Below are 20,060 nucleotides of genomic sequence, written 5' to 3'. Positions count from 1 at the left end.
AATGATTTCCATAATTAATTACACATGCTTTCACAACTGACTAATAAAACTTGTGTATGGAATGATACTCCAAGACTCATTCAAAGGATACTCTCAACAGTTCTGGACATCATCTGGAAAAGGTTGACAAGGCTATCTGTAATATTTGCAGAATGTTCTGTACAGTGAAGTATTGAACTATTTGGGTAAATTTCATACACACATCATTCCTTGCTGCACCTTTAAGACCCACTTCCCTAAACAGTTAGTATCCAATCATTTATCAACATGTCTTTGTTATTTTACCTAATGACTGCATTGTGAACATTTGTTTCTTAGTCCCAAGCGACTAATACTTCACCTTTCACTTACCTCATTGCCCAATTTCTCTCTGGATTTGCTAGAGGAGGAATTCTGTTTCCTGTCAAGCAAAATAATGTAATGTTTCAGGACAATATGTCAACATTTACAGCAACTTTTGGAAAAGGATGTTGGAGATAAATATTCCAAGAAAATATTACTTACATTTCTAACACCACTGGTGTATTTGCTGTACACACAAAATGGTGTGATGTTTTATATGAACTGTACAGCTCTTCCTTATTCACACTATTACAAACAAACAGTCTGATGCCATATATATACACACACATCTTACATTCATTGCCTATTCATATTACAAAAAGTATTATTTAAGACAAAAATTATTAATAAACAAATTACAAATATATCCATCAAAAACTGGAATGTAAGGAAATATTATTTACATTGTGACTAGATTGTGGTTCAGAACCTGTAGCATTCTTTACACATTACACGCCCACATCTGCATATTGTCTTGCCAGATTGCCATTTGACGCTTTACGACGGCATCGAACCTGGCGCTGCAAAATGAAATGTGAGAAAGTAATAAATGATCTTAAACTCAAATAATTACAAATTATGAAATCTTACTATATCATCAAGCAACTGATAATATATTAGAATATAAATGAGAAAAAGCTTTGAAATAACATATAAGACTAACGCATGGAAATGACTCAGCAGTTATAACAGTTATATCATTTTTTAGCTGTCAAGCTGAAATTGCCATCGGACGTATTGGTGATGCCTCCACAGATTTGACATACAAAAGTCATTCCGAAAGTTGTGATCAAGACTTTGTTCCCAGCTGGTCCTTGTGCACTTACTCCATACGAATAGCAGTCTTTTCTGTTTGTAGCATGTTTGTTTAATGACATTTGCACAAAAATGGCAGCCCGAGATTTAAACCCCTTCAAAGAAAAGACTCCCTGCAGCAAATATTTGTCAATAATTGTAGAATGCATACTGGGATCAGTACACGGCTGCATGCATTAGAACCACTGTAATTCTGACATTAGAGACTGATCTCCCATAGGCTATACTCCCTCTACGTGATATACAAAAACCAGGATCGGACAAGTAAAACGGTTGGGGCAAACAAGGAATTTTCTTTAAATGAAGGCACGTGTTCTTCACAACAGGGCACCTATCTGTTCAATATGGAATTGGGGGTTTCATAGGACACATTTTTTTTCTCCTCGACAGCTGCCTGCAACAGAATGAATGAATAAATAAATGAATCAGTGTTGTGGCTGTTGTCATTTACTGGTTACAATTTGCTACTGGAATCCAGGAAGATGGATGAAGTTAATGTAACGTGTTCAAATTTAGAATGTTCCATTCCTTGGGGAGTTAACTGACAAAATAGTTCTAAATTTGTTAAATGGGCATGTTTACTACTGGTGAGGCAGTGTAATTATTAGCCTGTCAGTGCGGGGGACAAGTATTGTGGTGTTCTTACACATATATCATATGCACCAAGTAACTAGGTTATGAAATTGATGTATTTATGTACATCATCTGCAGGAAGCAATTAGGTTTTGAAATACACATACATTTTATGAAGATGGTATCTGTTCCCGAAAGAAGAGATACCATTGATGACCGTGTGTGCAGCTTCTCTAGAATGAAATGATAATTAAATTGAAACCCTTAGCTGGCAACAGGTGTGTGGTGTCACCGCCAGACACCACACTTGCTAGGTGGTAGCCTTTAAAACGGCCGCGGTCCATTAGTATACGTCGGACCGGCGTGTCGCCACTGTCAGTGATTGCAGATCAAGCGCCGCCACACGGCAGGTCTAAAGAGACTTCCTAGCACTCGCCCCAGTTGTACAGCCGACTTTGCTAGGAAAGGTTCACTGACAAATACGCTCTCATTTGCCGAGACGATAGTTAGCATAGCCTTCAGCTACGTCATTTGCTCCGACCTAGCAAGGTGCCATTACCAGTTTATATTGAGATTGTCATTATGTATCATCAAGAGCGATGTACATCAATTATGGATTAAAGTTAAGTATTGCATCAACTACGTACTTTATTTGCTACTATAAAATCCTTTAACTGTTCCAGACCTCACGCCAGTCTGCGTGAGCTTAAACGCGTGCCTTTCGGCTTCACCTCCTAGTGGCTTGGCTGTCTTGCCAAGTCACTACAAGGTGTTGTTGAAATATGTCAATGGGGACAGCTGAAAATGAGTGCCCCGATGTGGTCTCAAATCCGGGATCTCCTGCTTACGTGGCAGACACTCTATCCATCTGAGCCACCGAGGACACAGAGGATAGTGCGACTGTTGGCAGCTAAGAGTTTCGATTTAATTATCATTTCATTCTAGTCATCAATGGTATCTGTTCTTCTAGGAACAGATACCATCTTCATATAGTTAAAGGCTACTTGGCCATTGACCACCTCCCGTGTGAATGCGCACGCCTTCCAACTCTTACGGGACTCGTCAGCTTAGTCTGGTGCAAGTAATGAGTGAATGGGCCAATATCTGTTAGGAACACTACAAACGTAGGTTGTGGACAGTTGGGAATGTGGGTCTCACGGGAAGTGTGCAAGATATAAGTCCCTTCAGTCGCAATATCCTCTGTATCCTCAGTGGCTCAGATGGACAGAGCATCTGCCATGTAAGCAGGAGATCCCAGGTTCCAGTCCCGGTCGGGGTACACATTTTCAGCTGTCTCTATTGATGTATTTCAACAACACCTATTGGCAGCTAAGGGTTTCGATTTAATTAACATTACATACATTTTATCTTCACACAGTTATTTATTTGGAATTGATACAGTATGTACACTGTTATATGGGAATATGTTAAAAGTCCATTTAATTTTTATGTAGGCAAGAACTTCCCGGTAAAAACTTCCTGAATCCACTTTTCTAATTCATCCAATGTGTGAGGTTTCGTTCAATGTTCCTCCTGTTTTGCCCGGGCCCATAAAAAATAAATAAATAAATAAATAAAATAAAATAAAATAAATAAAATAAAATAAAATAAATAAAAAAATATTCTCAAGGTATCAAGTCTGGATTTTTTGCAGGCCGTTCATGTAGTCTACTTCTCCCCAGCCAATGACCTGAAAATTTCTCATCTAACCATTTCCACACGACATTTGCATAATGAGGTGGTGCACTGCCTTGCATGAAGATAATGTAGTCAGTATTTTCCCATCCAGTTCATTAAATTTTGATGTAGATGCCTATGATGTTGACGTATTTACTCAAACAACCTGCAAAGGAATCCACAGTTTTCTGGAGGAAGTTGTGTAGGATTAGTAAGACCAAACACAATTCTGAAGCACCGGAAGGTAGCATTCACCATTCATTGTGCCACACAGAAAATATGGACCCATGACATTTGTAACCGTTATTCCACACCACATGGTCATGGTCACTTTTGGACAAGAATGCATCTTCTCTACTGTAACTCCAGGATTCAGTGCCACTCAGTAATGGAAATTGTGCCAATTGACGAAACCTCCCACTTGGAATATGACCTCATCAGTCAAGAGGATGTTGTGAAACAATTGAGGCCAATCTCCATGCCAATCCCACATCAACTACCCATACTCCATTCTGTGATCACAGTCTTCTGGTATCAGCTGTTGCACGTAATGGGATCCATACTCCAAAGTTTAACTCTGCACAGCCTGCTATCACAAGCTGCCAGGTGTTTCGACTTCCCCAGGCTACGTCTGAACATGTTCTGCACAATCACCACATTCTCAGCACACCAAGATGTGGATTGCCACCTGTTTTTGCTGCATTCTTTACCAAACCTATGGTCTTCAGCTTTGCATGACAATTCTTTATTGTCTCAATGGGAACTGCAGCATTCCCTCCTTTTGCCGCATGCTACCATCTCTGCACAGGCATAATCAAGTTCCACAGCCAATAGTGTGAAACAACCTATATTCATGGCAATTGGCCATATTTGTTGTTGCTGAGTGTACTGCCTCTTATGGCCACAGTCAGTACTACACGGCATGAAAAATCACTAGCCCATTTAATGTTCTGTACGTTTGTACCATTTCCATTATTATTCCATCAATATTAAAAATTTAACAGCCATTTAATAATACCTAGTTACTTCTTGCGCACCCTGCCCTTTACTAAATGTCATTGCCTACTGGATAATGTAGGTGGATCATACATGTACCATCAAGACTGTGATATGCTTCTATTCCCTTTATGTAGACTACACCTGCTATAACACACAATAACTTTGACTGCAAACAGGAAGATTTCTGTGCATGAAGGTGCATGTTCTTCACAATGATGTACCTCTCCTTTTAATGTGACAAGATACAAGCAATTCTGGAATGTAATTATTTTACTTCAACTATAAATTAAAGTTAAATGGATCACTTGTTGGCAGACATGGATGGAATAGGTATAGTGCAAGTCAACAGTAACATATATCAATATTGATAACTTTATAACACGTAACATAAACAGGACATGGAAAGAATAATGATCATCTGCTACTCACCTCAATCAGAAGGAAACTGACAAGTGAAAAGCTGAGAAGTAAAGCTAGGCATAAATATACAAACACGCGTGCAATATTTCGGCTCGCTCTCCAAGCCTCCAGTTCTGATACATGCAGAAACCGATTTCGGTATTCTGGTGGCAGTTCAAAAGATGATGGAGCAGGAAACAGTGCTTCATAAAAGTCCTGCAGAACTGCACGAATCACATCATTGACTTTCTCAACGGCAGGGTCCAGATTGTCATTCAGACATATGAATTTCCTGTTAACAAGGGCATTTATACAATTTGTTACTGTATTTCAAATGTTAAAATTTTGAAATAACACAGATTTTTCTATTTTGTTGAAAAAAAATCAAACTAACACATATTAAAACTGAATATTGCAGCCATAGTAATATACGGTTATCACGAAATATCCACAGTAACATATGAATGCAGCTAAAAAATTTGAAAAAAAACACTGCCTGCACAACATGGGCTTTCAAGGAACACGATCCCTTCATTGGGAGCAACAGACAAAAGTTGGGTGCTCAAACAGCTGGCAACTAGTAGTCTGAGCCATTAAAAATAGTGGCTGCACAGAATGACATTAAATGCTGAGGTTTTCCATTTTAAGTTCAAATGGTTCAAATGGCTCTGAGCACTATGGAACTTAACATCTGAGGTCATCAGTCCCCTAGACTTAGAGCTACTTAAACCTAACTAATCTAAGGACAACACACACATCCATGCCCGAGGCAGGATTCAAACCTGTGACCGTAGCAGCAGTGCTGTTCCGGACTGAAGTGCCTAGAACTGCTCGGCTGCAACGGCTGGCCATTTTAAGTCTTATTACTTTGTGTAGCACATAGTGCTACAAACAGGCCACAAAATCCAGCTCTGTAAAGGTTTCATTTGGGGAGCAGATGGTGCATGTCACGCTGGCAGAAACTGTTTCCAACATGGCTCTTTGGCAAGCAGTTTAAGAGGACGGCAGGAACTATTTGTAATTACCACACTGCAAACCGACGTACAGTATTGAATCACTCAACTCTACACACTGTCTTCTACACTGTGAGGAGATATACCAACTACAGAAAGTCACCTCGTGACCAGCCTTTTGCCTTAGCCATTATGTGTGAGGCTGGACTTAGGATCAGTGACTGTTGATGCGCAGACGTGAAGCTTTGGAACCCGCTCATGGGATCTGTACTTCCTCTATGAACAACCAACTAACTGGTGGGTAGTCTGTTGCCCACCAGTGTCACTTTGCATGGTACTGTGGGTGTGGGGCTTGCACTGTTTCTGTCAGGTTGACAGCCACTGTAATAAATAAAAAAATAAAAAAAAATACATAAAACTTATTAGATATGTACTTATGGTGCATCAAATGGTGGGACCAAAGGTCTAAAAATTGACTGTGTAATAAAAGAAGTTGTAAAACCAGCTATGCAGCCAGAGGCCATTTCATTTACAATTACTAATCATGCACAGCTGTGTCTCCACCATCCACGACAACAGGGAGTCGAAATACAGTCAGAAGCTTTGTGACTCACCAGTGGAGACTGTTGCCAATTAATGTAGAAATTACCAAAAATCAAAACTAAAGAATTGTGGAAAAATTATTTTCACGTTCCTGAACTACCTAGTGGTTGCAGAGAAGATGTTTTAGCAGAATGGCTACCTTACCTAATGTGATCTGACTCATGGTGACACACAACCCAGCATACCATCTCTTAAGTGTAGGAATGACCTCCAAATTCTGGAGTAAGAATTGTAAATGCATATAGCTTTTGTAAACAGTATGTGGGCACAATAGGAAAAAGAAGCAAAATATGATACAATGGTAAATAAGATACAAAGGAATTACAGACATTGGCTGCAAGTGGGCATTGTTTTAAATCAATAGGGAAAGTTGAAAATTTGTGCCATACTGGGATTCGAAACCAAGTCTTCTGTCCTCAAGGCAGATACTCTGACACTAAGTCAACTGGACACAGAGGTCATCGCAACTGCACAGACTACCCTAGCACGCCTTCCGTCAGACCCAAATTATCAAATCATCCACACAGTACGAATGTAGTGCCCCTTGCTTATTATTCTCATCACTCACAGCATTTCACCAATTTCCATAAGAGTTCAAGTCTGGTGTGCGCACGCACGCACCCACCCACAATTTTCTGGTGTGAGTAGAAATGCACAGCCTAGCATACAAAGGTGTAAGTTCCAATCGTTTTTGTAGATTCATATGGTTGAATTTACTGGGGTTTACTGTCTTACCAGCAGCCACTGTATTACAGATGAACAGTCAGCTCTGACTGACAAGTACACACAAAAAGTATTGACCCAAACCTTGCTGATGGACCAGCATTAATATTTATATGAAATGACTAATGGACATTACAGGGAACATTAATATCCTTATGCACTGGTCCACAGTTGCAGTAACTTTTTGAAGATAAGCCGGCCACGGTGGCCGAGCGGTTTTAGGTGCTTCAGTCCGGAACCGCGCGACTGCTACGGTCGCAGGTTCGAGTCCTGCCTCGGGCAGTTCTAGGGGACTGATGACCTCAGATGTTAAGTCCCATAGTACTCAGAGCCATTTGAACCTTTTTTTTTTTAAGATAAAAAACATCTTGTCACCTTTGCCTACTTAATTTTTTAAAATCAATGTTTCTTCAATAACCGCGTCATTGTGAAAACAAAGATACACACGTATCAATATGTGTAACATTGCCTTCATTAGGAGAGGGCAGTGTCTCTAACACTTTTACTCTTTGACCCAGAACAAGTTAGCTAGTGAACCTTGCCCTTACCTCCAAATTTTCATTATTTTAAAGCATCTTTTCTTGCATCTGGTCACAGAACTGCAGGAAATTGAGAAGTGAAAGTTAAGGTGGGAAAGGCTTAACCTGTTTATTATTTGATATATAAAGGTTAATTAGAAGATGTAAACTGGATAATCTTTCACACTGAGTGGAAGTAATTTTATAGGACCAAATCTAAACTTATGCAGTTTGTAAGAATGTCAATTGTTAACACTGATACTGAAACACAGAATAACTTATAACTGACTGTATGATACTTATAATTAGATCTGTACTGGACAGACCTAAATGAACTGTGCCTTCTCTGGAATAAATTTACTTTGATTTGTGAATTACATCAATATGCAAGAGCAGGACAAAGTTAGTCACATGCAGTCACTTTAAGATTAATGAACTAGGTCAATGGACACTGTCTTTTGCTGCAGATGATCCTCATCATCACTTGTCGTTAATTCTGTGTGGCAGTTAATTACGGACTCAGCTTAATCAGCAATTACTCCACATTAACTTCTATTGTGGTTCAGGTGAATTTACTGCCAAGAACTATTATTGTATGGTTTGTGAACTAATAGACAAGTTTAGTTTGTTGTCACAGAAGTTGATCGTGTTCAGTCAACATTGTTGGCCCTAAGTGAAGATTATACAAGTTCCTTCACTCACTCGTGCACTATCAGCGGATTTGTATGTGTTCCCATTATCGTGACCTACAAAAATCAAAGCTCCCTGTACACTTCAAAACAAATATCTCTGCAGTATGTGCTGCAGTGCATGTTACACAAGTTGAGCCAACAACAGAGCAAGAATGAGCACTGTGTTATAAGTAAAGAAACTGATTCTACTTTATTCTACGTCATTGCATACATTATTTGTGGAATTTGGTAACTGCCATGTACCAAAATCAGATGATAGTGCACAAGTGAATGATGAAAAAAAAGACACAATCACTTCAAAAATAAAAAAGCAAATTGTAGGTGGCAAATTGGTTTTAACCTTCAAAAATAAAACCTAGATCCACCCAGGATTTATGTTCTTTCTAACAACATTTACTTCCTTTCTTCAAGTACTTCTGAGATAAATGGCTCTGAGCACTATGGGACTTAACTGCTATGGTCATCAGTCCCCTAGAACTTAGAAATACTTAAACCTAACTAACCTAAGGACATCACACACATCCATGCCCGAGGCAGGATTCGAACCTGCGACCGTAGCGGTCACGCGGTTCCAGACTGTAGCGTCTAGAACCACACGGCCACTCCGGCCGACACTTGTGAGATATTAAGAAACATTTCAAGAATTCGTACTCCATTGCACTAGCTGTGTAACTGATCATAATATACGTGAAATGAATTGTTTGATGATATGATAGTGGAACGGGAAGAATATCATCTTTGCAGGTGTACTTAAAAAGCTAAAGACATACAATGACAATGATTATTTTGGTGATATGTAAATTCAGACATAAACACATAATTGGCTGGGCTCATAACTGCATTCTGAGCACAGTTCTGAGCAATTATTTGTATGGATTCAAGCAAAAATATTAATTCAATTCACCATTTCCCTCTTCCTGCTTCCACACAGGTAATAAAACATTTTATGTTACCAACAACAGTATGAAATATAATATTATACTTCTGGGTGTTCTGCCACAAGCACACTATCATACCAAAAAGCCGCAGAGATCAAAAATGAAATGTGATGGACTTTCTTTGCAGTGTAGATCCTTTTTTTCTTTTCATTCTGCCCTTGTGTGTGTGTGTGTGTGTGTGTGTGTGTGTGTGTGTGTGTGTGTAAGGAGTCAAGACAGTTTTCATGGCGTAAGGTAAATCTCACACAAATGTCAGTATTTGCTAGAAAAAAACTCTCCTTCAGTGTTGCGTTCAAATAATTCAATCTACAGAGGCAAGACGGAATTAATTTGGGATGAGGAATTATGTATGGATCTGCACCCTTGTTCAGACTGAATGAAAATGGTGCAAGCAGAGTTAAAGTACAGAGTACAGAGCATAGTGTTCAGGGGGGACAGCAAGAGAAGGGGGTGGGGGGCAGGGGGCTGGGGGTGAAAGAATGATGGGAATACAAAGTGATAGGTAACAACAAAATAAATCAGAATAAATTGAGACCAGAGACAGTGGGTGAGACATGAGGAGGCAATAAGGCACATTTTCATTTATACTTGTATGAAGCACTAATTCTGGAAGGGAACAAGCAAAAGGCACAGTAGAAAAAAACACAATCTTGTCATGGCTCTTCTGTAGCAGGAGTGTTACCAGAAGCTATGGCCTGTGTGCCAAGTTCCCATAAAGTCCTGTGTGTTTCTATCAATTATCACTGTGATAAATGCAGTCCGTGCACTTTTTCTTGAGCTGTGACCAGAGAAGCGGCAGGGGAAACGATATCCACCGTGAAGATGACAAGGCCGGACCACAGAGGAGACAGGAAGACTGCTGCAAAACGAAACTGCTCTGCCTCCCTCATACACTGAAGCCAATGATTATGACTGTGCTCTGTACTGACCATCTACAAGAGATTATCCATACACCACTGCCACACATATAGTATGAACACCACACGACAAGAGAAAACACCCCATTCAGTAATGGTTATACTACTGTACCAGATTATTATTTGTCCACTTCGGTTGGCACTGATAGATAAAATACTAGTGTTCCAGAGTCCTCTGGTTTGTACTGATTGACAAGTAGGGAGCTGAGTATTTATGAAAGAGTGCACATATAATGTAACTATGTACATGCACAAGAACTTTAAACTTCATTTTTTTACAATTTACCGATCACAGTTTATTCAATTCTGTGGTTAATAATCTGGTACTTACTTTGGTTCCTTCCGTATTTCATCTAGAACAGAGACCACGTGGGTTATGTTTGAATTAATCATTTTGAAAGTCACATCTTGATGTTTATCTTTCACTATTTCATATTTATACCTTTTTACTGAGCCAAACTTGGATGTTAACAACTTCGCCAATGGCCCACAATTCACCACAAGTGGTCTGCTCACAATAGGCTGGCAAAAGTGGGAGGGAAGACATTATTACAACAAGTACAAACTCAGAAACATAAAAGAAGCTAATGAGTAGCTACCTACAAGCCTGGAGTCCTGGTACCTCTCATACATCGGTGTGAATGCTTCTCTCTCATATACTACATGTGGCACTGTTCTAGAACAATTTATTACTTTGTTGGTAAAGGCTGTAACACGGTGAAAGCCAATGGGCAATTCATAAAGTCTCGCCAGAAGTGTCCTAATTTCTCTGTCAGACAATGTTCTGCAACGAAGAGAGAAAAAAGTTTCATGTTCATGAACAATTTGATTGCTGAACAGCTAAAAGCACAAAATTAAAAGCACAAAAATTAAATTATTACCCTGACTGATCAGTGTCAAATATGTCAAATATCTCTGAAGCAGATCGCGACTTCTTTTCACTCATAAGAAAATAAAAGTAAGAGAAAGCATACTGCATATCATTTGCTCTACGTATCTTATGCGAAGAGGTCAAGAGCCATTCGTCCTGAAATCTGAAATAACCATAAATAACCATAAGGTACAATATTCACACAAAAAAATATATAATATGTGCTGCAACACTATATTTATTACCTTCTCTGCAAATCTTCCATTATCTTTTTATCTATGAGGTGAGGCATATGTGCAGGAACTTTTCGCACCTCAAAACCAAATTCCTTGCTATAAAGGCGATTTACGTAGAGCAATGACCCAGCAAACGAGTCTCTAAGCACCTTTCGAGATATTCCGTAAGGTGTTCGATAAACACGTAATTGGTTGTAATTCTGTTTCTCGTGAGGAAATTCTGTGACACTCATGCCATTAACACGCTCCAGAAATGCCTTTCTTGGTTTAGAAGCATTAGGAATAATTTTTTCAACATTAGTTCTGTCCCATCTGTGGTATTTTCCATAATTTTTCCTGTTTTGTTTGATCATATCTTTCACGATTTTCCTCAAAGATGACTGGCGTCTGGTTTTGTGAGAACTTCCGTCCGCGTTTTTCACATGTCTGGTTTCATCTGCAAGTTGAAAGTTATCATCAATGGAGTTTGGCTTCCTATTGATAGAACTGACAAATTTGCCCACATACTTGGTAGCAAATGTTCTAGTGCTGTTATAGTCATTAACATCAACCTCTTTGTTTACATCAGGAACACTTGAGAATCGACCAGTACCAAGTGACACACTGTTATCTGGTGTCAGCGGTCCTACAGTTTCATTAGAACCAACAGGAAATTTGGTGACTGAATCATGTGACAATGTTCTGTCATAGTTATAATGGAATTTATAGTTAGTTTGGCGACTTACAGAAACATGAGGAGCTGTAGATGATGATGCTACAGGTTCAGTATATTCATTATTTTCTTCAACACTGTTAATTGCACTGAGAGTATTTTCTGTAAGTGTTTCTCTTTCTGAGGTGTTAAAAAGTTGAGCTACTGAATCCTCCTGGCGACTTCCTTCTTTCCTATCCATGTCATCAAAAAAGTTTATGTGCTTGAATGGATTGTCATTATTGTCTTCAAAATTGAGCTGACTGTCAAATCCTTCATCATTGAAAGCATCCATGCTCTGGTTGTTCTCATCATACATTTCCACGCCACCATTACTTCCGGCATCTCCATTTCCGAGATCGCAGTCGCCACCGTCATAAAAGCAGTCTGAAGTGTTACATGCAACATCACAGGAGCCATCATTGATGTAAGACCATGGACATAAAACTGAACAGTCTGGAACTGACCATGAGAAGTATACCTGAAAAGTAATTTTGCATTTTGTCAAACAAACAGAATGAAAAACAGATTTGTAAACAATGTAGTTATGCTTATCTTTCAGATAAACTATTACAAACTGAAATGGGAAAAAGAGCTGATTCTGTAATTATATGGAGGAAAGAATTAAGCCATAAATAAGCAATGAATACATCATTTGTTTACAAATGTACCAACTCTGAAATGGTAAATGTAATATTCACCTTCAGTGCTGCACTGTACTGTGTGTCTCAATTGTGGTGTGTACGATAATATGGTCTGACAGAGAAGAAGTGGTGACATGTAACCACCAGCATTTAGGAAAGTCAATGTGTACAAATAATGGCAATATGGCAATATGCCATTAATCTTATAAAAATATTTATGAACCTTATATATAAAAACAAAGATGAGGTGACTTACCGAACAAAAGCGCTGGCAGGTCGATAGACACACAAACAAACATATGTCTGCTTGTGTCTGTATGTGTGGATGGATATGTGCGTGTGTGCGAGTGTATACCTGTCCTTTTTTCCCCCTAAGGTAAGTCTTTCCGCTCCCGGGATTGGAATGACTCCTTACCCTCTCCCTTAAAACCCACTTCCTTTCGTCTTCCCCTTTCCTTCCCTCTTTCCTGATGAGGCAACAGTTTGTTGCGAAAGCTTGAATTTTGTGTGTATGTTTGTGTTTGTTTGTGTGTCTATCGACCTGCCAGCGCTTTTGTTCGGTAAGTCACCTCATCTTTGTTTTTATATATAATTTTTCCCACGTGGAATGTTTCCTTCCATTATATTGATATTTATGAACCTTAGTAGACAGTTGCAGCTGAGGATGTTGCCCAGCTTTTAAGTTTACTGTCAGTTCTGGAAAGTAAAAATCCATACAAATTTTTTTTAAAGTAACAGTTTGTAACCACATGAAAACTTGAAAGCCGATGCAAATCAAATGAAAATTCCCAAGCCTCACTACTGATGTAAAACAAACTGAGTTCACTGGATAACAACACATTGAATTAAGGAGTTGTTTAACTGTCATTGCCCTGTGTACCAATATCCACTAGTTTTACAAATTATCTGAAGATCTAGATTTGGGTATTGAAAAGTTTTGTTAATTACATAGCATGTAGCACAGTGTGTCATAAAGCTAAATTATAACTACTAGGTGTACAACTTTGCTTCCGCCATTTTTTCCCCACCATTTGAGGCTTTAATGAAACAAAATTGGTTACACATGTACCATTCAAAGAATTTTCCATCGCTGGCCACTACTTTCTCCCATCTTCTGGGCAGTGTGCGTATTCTGCATCGAAAAAATTGTTCATCTTTTGAAGCGATCCACAAATCGATCCAATTTATGACTTCTTCATGAGATCGGAAGTGTTGGTCAGCCACACCATGCACCATTGATTTGAACAGGGGGAGCAATGTCTGGAGAACACGGTGGGTGGGGTAGGACTTCCCATTTAACATTTCCAAGCACATTTTGACATCTTTTTCAACATGGGTTCGAGCACTGTCATGCTGCAAAATCCCTTTATCGTGCCTCTCGCCGTATTGTGGCCATTTATCTTTTAACACTCTGCTGAAACGCATTATTTGCATATGATAACAAGCATCTGTTGTTGTTTCACTTGGCTTTAATACCTCATAGACACAATGATGAGCTGGTCCCACCAAATGCAAATCTTGGAGCCATGAATATTCGATGTGGAAGCACGGTCAGGATATCCCCACGATTTTTTGCCTTTAAGGTTATCGAATTGAACCCATTTTTCATCCCTGGTCACAATGCAATGCAGAAATCCCTTCACTTCTTGCCTCTGAAGCAACTGTTCACAAACACACAAATGCCTTTCAACATCTCTCAGTTTCAGCTCACATGGGACCCAAGTTCCTTCTTTCTCAATCATGCCTATAGCCTCAAGACATTTTGGAATGGCTCACTGTGCCACTCCCACTAATTACACCAATTCTTCCAGAGCTTTACGCAAGTCTTCACTCAGCGATGACTCCAATTCTGCATTTTCGAAAACATTCTCTCTTCCACCACTATGCCGGTCTACGGCATTAAAATTACCGTTCTTGAAGTGTTGAAACCACTCACGACACATTCTTTCACTTACAGTGTCCTTACCATATGTACTTGAGAGCATTCAATGAGACTCAGCCACTGTTTTCTTCATACTGAAACAAAATAGTAACACTTCCCACAAATGACGAGAATTAGGCTCGTAAAGTGACATTTTCAATCGAGAACAACTTTATGATGCAGACACAAATCGGCTAATGTTCGAATGAGGTTGTGTTGACCGAGGTAGAAGCTAACTGTCTGATGTGTGCAATCTGTTTCTTTTGACCACAACTTACCGTTGTCGCAATCTATAGGCAAATGGAGGAAAAAAAGTTGTACACCTTGTAGTAATGTATTATAAACAGGACTCAACATTCACAGATTTAAGTAAATATTGTCTTTCAAAAATATCACTGTAATTAAGTGAATACTAAAATTACTGTAGATGTAGAGCAGCTTTGCAGTAAATATAGTAGGACTGAGGAGGCAGCAGCTCTCTCACTAATTTGTTGCTGTTGTGGTCTTCAGTCCCAGGAGAGGTTTGATGCATCATATTACTCTATCTTGTGCAAGCCTCTTATCTCTGGAAAACTACTCCAATTTACATCCTTCTGAGCCTTTTTACTGTATTCATCACTTGGTCACCCTCTACAATTATTACCCCTCGCCTCAGAATGTGTCCTACCAACCAATCCCTTCTTCTAGTCAGGTTGTGCCACAAATCTCTCTTCTCCCCAGTTTTACTCCGTACCTCCTCATTAGTTACGTGATCTACCCATCTAATCTTCAGCATTCTTCTGATGCACCTCATTTCAAAAGCTTCTATTCTCTTCCTGACTATACTGTTTATCATATTTATTTCACTTCCATACATAGCTACAATCCATGCAAACAATTTTAAAAAAAAAACTCTTTCTCACATTTAAATCAATATGTCATTTTGATATTAACAAATTTTTTTCTTCAGTAATAATTTTCTTACCATTGCCATTTACATTTTATATCCTCCCTACTTCGGCCATCATTAGTTATTTTTCTGCCCAAATAACAAAACTCATCTACTACTTTAAGTGTCTCATTTGCTAACCTAAATTTCTCAGCATCACCCGATATAATTTGGCTACATTCTATCATACTTGTTTTGCTTTTCTTTGTGGTCATCTTCCATCCTTTCGAGAGGTTTTCGAACTTCAAAGTTTTTATTTCGTCTCCCTGCACTTTACTTCTTAATCCAAATTTTTCTTTTGTCTTCTTTAATGCTTGTTCAATGTACAGACTGAATAATACTGACGATAGGCTACAACTGTGTCTCACTCCCTTCTCAACCAACACTTCTATTTCACGCTCCTCGACTCTAACTCCAATCTGGTTTCTGTACAAATTGTAAATAGCCTTTTGCTCCCTGTGTTTTACCCCTGCTACCTTCAGAATTTCAAAGAGAGTATTCCACTCATCAGTGTCAAAAGCTTTCCCTAAGTCTACAAATGCTGTAAATGCAGGTTTGCCTTTCCTTAACCTATCTTCTACAGTAAGTCTTAGTGACATCGTTGCCTCACATGTTCCTACATTTCTTTGGAATCCAAACTGATCTTCCATAAAGTCAGCTGCTACGAGTTTTTCCATTCATCTATATTGAATCTGTGTTAGTATTTTGCAACCATCACTTTATATTAAACTGATAGTTCAGTAATATTCACACCTGTCAATACATGTTTTCTTTGGAATTAGCATTATTATATTATTCTTGAAGTGTGAAGATCTTTTGCCTGTCTCATACATTTCTATTGGGCCTTGTCTTTTTACCTATTTGATCCTCTGCTGAATTCACTATTTCATGAATGAGATTTTCACTCTGCAGAGGAGTGTGTGCCAATATGAAACTTCCTGGCAGATTAAAGCTGAGTGCCGGACCGAGACTCGAACTTGGGACCTTTGCCTTTCACGGGCAAGTGCTCTACCAACTGAGCTACCCAAGCACGACTCACTCCCCGTCCTCACAGCTTCTGTAAAGTTTGGAAGGTAGGAGACGAGGTATTGGCAGAAGTAAAGCTGTCAGGATGGGGCGTGAGTCGTGCTTGGGTAGCTCAGTTGGTAGAGCACTTGCCCATGAAAGGCAAAAGGTCCCGAGTTCGAGTCTCGGTCCGGCACACAGTTTTAATCTGCCAGGAAGTTTCACTATTTCATCTCTCAAAAGATACCCATTCATCATCTACTGCATTTCCTTCCCCTGTTCTAGTTAGTTGTTGCCCAATGCTCCCTCTGAAACTCTCAACCTCTGGTCTCTCAAACTATAAAGGTCCCATCTCCTTTATTTTCTACCATTTTGCAGTTTCTTTAGTTCTAATTTACAGTTCACATCCAATACATTGTGGTTAAAGTCCACATCTGCCGTTGGAAATGTCTTACAGTTTAAAATCTGGTTTCGACATCTCTGTCTTGCCATTATATAATTTATCTAAAACCTTATGGTGTCTTCAGGTCTCTTCCACATACATGATTCTCAAACTGAGTATTAGCTATGATTAAATTATGCTCTGTGCAAAGTTCTTCCTGGACGCTTCCTCTTTCATTCTTTTCCCCCAGTCAATATTCATCTATATTTTTCCTTCTCTTCCTTTTCCTGCTGTCAAATTCCAGCCCCCATCACAATTAAATTTTTCTCTCCCTTAGGTATCTAAATAATTTCTTTTATCGCATCATACATTTCTCCAATCTCTTCACCATCTGCAGAGCTAGTTGGCATATAAACTTGCACTACTGTGGTGGGTGTTGACTTGTGTCTATCTTGGCTACAATAATGTGTTCACTGTGCTATCCACAATAGCTTACCCACATTCCTGTTTTCTTATTCATTATTAAACCTACCCCAGCACAGCCCCTTTCTGATTTTGTATTTATAACTCTGTGACACCTGAACAGATGTTATGTTTCTCCTGCCACTTAACTTCACTAATTTCCTCTATATCTAACTTCAACATAATCATTTCCCTTTTTAAATTTTCTAACCCACCTACGTGATTAAGGGATCTAATCTTCCACACTCTGATCCATAGAACACCAATATTGTTTCTCCTGATGACAACATCCTCCTCAGTAGTCCCCCCCCCCTCCCCTCTCCCCTCCCCCCAACAATCCAAATGGGCGACTATATTTTACCTACAGAATATTTTACCCAAAATTTAACCATAGAGTAGAGCTGCACGCCCTCCGAAAAATTATGGCTGTACTTTCCCAATGCTTTCAGCTGTTTGCAGTAGCAGCACAGTAAGGCTGTTTTAGTTGATGCTACCAGGCTACACCAGTCAATCATCCAGACTGTTGCCCCTGCAACTACTGAAAAGGCTGCTACCCCTCTTCAGGAACCACACGTTTGTCTGGCCTCTCAATAGATACCCTTCAGTTATGGCTGCACCGGCAGTATGGCTATCTGTATCACTGAGGCACACGAGCCACCCAACCAATGGCAATGTCCATGGTTCATGCAGGCCAGCTTACTAATTTAATCAATTAACAGCATTAAGCAGTACAGTGATACTTTATTGTTAATACAAAATAAGTTACTATGTTTTCTTGTCTTCTGTTTATGTATATCTTGATTCATTCCACATTTCTGAAGATAGTTATTCTTGGTGAGATCCTCAGAACTTAATTAATTAATTAATTAATTAATTAATTAATTGTCAGACCACTGAATAATGGCATGTGGTCTGAAAAAGTGGAAACTGTGTTTCCTAACTGTTATCTATTATTACTTATTGTTTTAAGATGTACCTCGCTTGCTCACTTGAATTTTTTTTTCAAATTAAATGTCTATAAGATCACTTCTGTCAACTTTGAGACAATATGTTTTGCAAGTGTTAAGCTTTACTGTGTCAATAGTCATCAGCTTCATTCCTAAAACTCACTAGACAGATGCACTCTTAAGTCTGACAACACTCTGTAGCTACCATAGCTGGTACGTGTGTCCAATTGCAGAGGATGAAAACAGTTCAGGATGTCCGTCACTAATCTCATAATAGTCTAAAGCAGATTTCCTGGGCCATCACTTCTGATCCTGGTACTGATGACTCCTATGAAAAAAAAAAAACTTTTTTGTACATCACTTGTCACTCTGTATTATTCTTGTCTTCTATTTATTAATCAGCTACTTCGAAAAAGTTATGACTTCCCAAAATCATGCCCTATAATTAGGTCCACTCTATCTGACACCTAGAATAGCTTTTCATCAACCCCCGCAACCTCGAAAATATCCTGGTCAGACCCTATGCTCCTGTGTACCACATGTTATGTTAGTACCACTCACCTTTCTACACTGGTACGACACCTACCAAGACTGGCAAACAATATCCTGTTGCAGAGTATACTCTACAATATGAAAATCCTGACCTCAGTGCCTGTTTCACCACATGTGCCACCTGGATTCTCTTTCTTGAGACCAGTTTCTCAGCAACTCTGCAAGTCGGAACTAGTTCACAACGTGTTCTTGGTTCTTGCCACCCGCCTGGCCTAAATTTACATTAATTTCTTTGGTTTCAGCATTTCTTTTCAGTAACAATTTCTTTTTTTCACTCTCATTTAGTCTTCTGTATATCTTTTATTTTCTGACCTGTCTTTTTCTTCCCTGCCCCCAATTCCCCTGTATATCACACATAATGCACTTAACTTTCAGATCTTATTAACTGTTGCACAATATTTCTTCAGTAATCTCTGCCTTGCTTACTACCATATTTTCCACCTTTTAACTCTCAGGTTTTCAAATCTTGTCCAGTGCAGTCCTCAGAAATCAATCTTTCCCTCTCATCCCATCCAGTAATGCTCCCCTGACATGGATTTTGGGATGACTGTTTAGTAACTGTACCCATTTCCTAAATCTAGCCAGTCCTTTTCCTTCATCCTTCTACATTCCCCTTCAACCGTCCTGCCACTGATTCCAAGAGCTTGCAAATTTACCTAACTTTTCTACACGTTTTCTCTTGCCGCTCCCTGGTGAGCAGATTTGTTATTCATCCAGTTCTTTTATATTTGCAAAAATAAATATGAGGTGTTACTTGTTAGTTACATCTGACATATTGTTGCTATGCTCTGAAGTCATTATCAGGATTGAGGTACTCATTTTACACCTTTTTTTCTGCTGCAAACGTATTGTCTATGTTTCTTCGTAATGGATGGTTCTCTACTTTCTAAGTTGAATTCACTATTTTTTTTACACGGCTTTCTTGCCACCTAAAACACTTTTATTATTCTTTCAATGACACCATTCTATTGCTGCAGCTGAGTCACATCAAATGGGTGAGCCATTTCCTAGTTTTGATCCATGCTGAACAACTTCTTCCGTCATTTATTATATTGTCACCACTACTTACGCACGTTCAGACCCTATATTCGATTAACCATTCCTATATAACATCTTCCAGGTATGGCACAATAGAATAAGTGCTGAGACTTCAATGGCAGAGATGGAGACCATCAGAATGGCTTAGCTAGTGGAGGAAGCAACCCTGCTTTCAGGGGTAATATTAAAGCTCAAGATACATAAACACTAACAGGTCAGGGCTGACTGCAAAG

At 39.1% G+C, this 20,060-nt stretch overlaps 1 protein-coding gene across 1 annotated transcript; it reads right to left on the bottom strand.

Annotated features, from left to right (window-relative positions):
- Window positions 1–500: 500 nt before the first annotated feature.
- LOC124712052 (N-acetylglucosamine-1-phosphotransferase subunits alpha/beta-like) lies at window positions 501–18,467 on the bottom strand. Its single transcript, XM_047242344.1, has 7 exons — window positions 18,443–18,467; window positions 11,267–12,429; window positions 11,032–11,184; window positions 10,754–10,934; window positions 10,482–10,672; window positions 4,837–5,098; window positions 501–863 (listed from the first exon to the last, which is right to left on the bottom strand). The coding sequence occupies exons 1-7, from the start codon at window positions 18,443–18,445 to the stop codon at window positions 792–794; spliced, it is 2,025 nt and encodes a 674-aa protein (XP_047098300.1). The 5' UTR covers window positions 18,446–18,467; the 3' UTR covers window positions 501–791.
- Between the last annotated feature and the right edge of the window lie 1,593 nt (window positions 18,468–20,060).

Source organism: Schistocerca piceifrons, chromosome 8 (genome assembly GCF_021461385.2).
Source record: "Schistocerca piceifrons isolate TAMUIC-IGC-003096 chromosome 8, iqSchPice1.1, whole genome shotgun sequence".
NCBI lineage: Eukaryota > Metazoa > Arthropoda > Insecta > Orthoptera > Acrididae > Schistocerca > Schistocerca piceifrons.
This window is presented reverse-complemented; position numbering and strand designations above follow the sequence as displayed.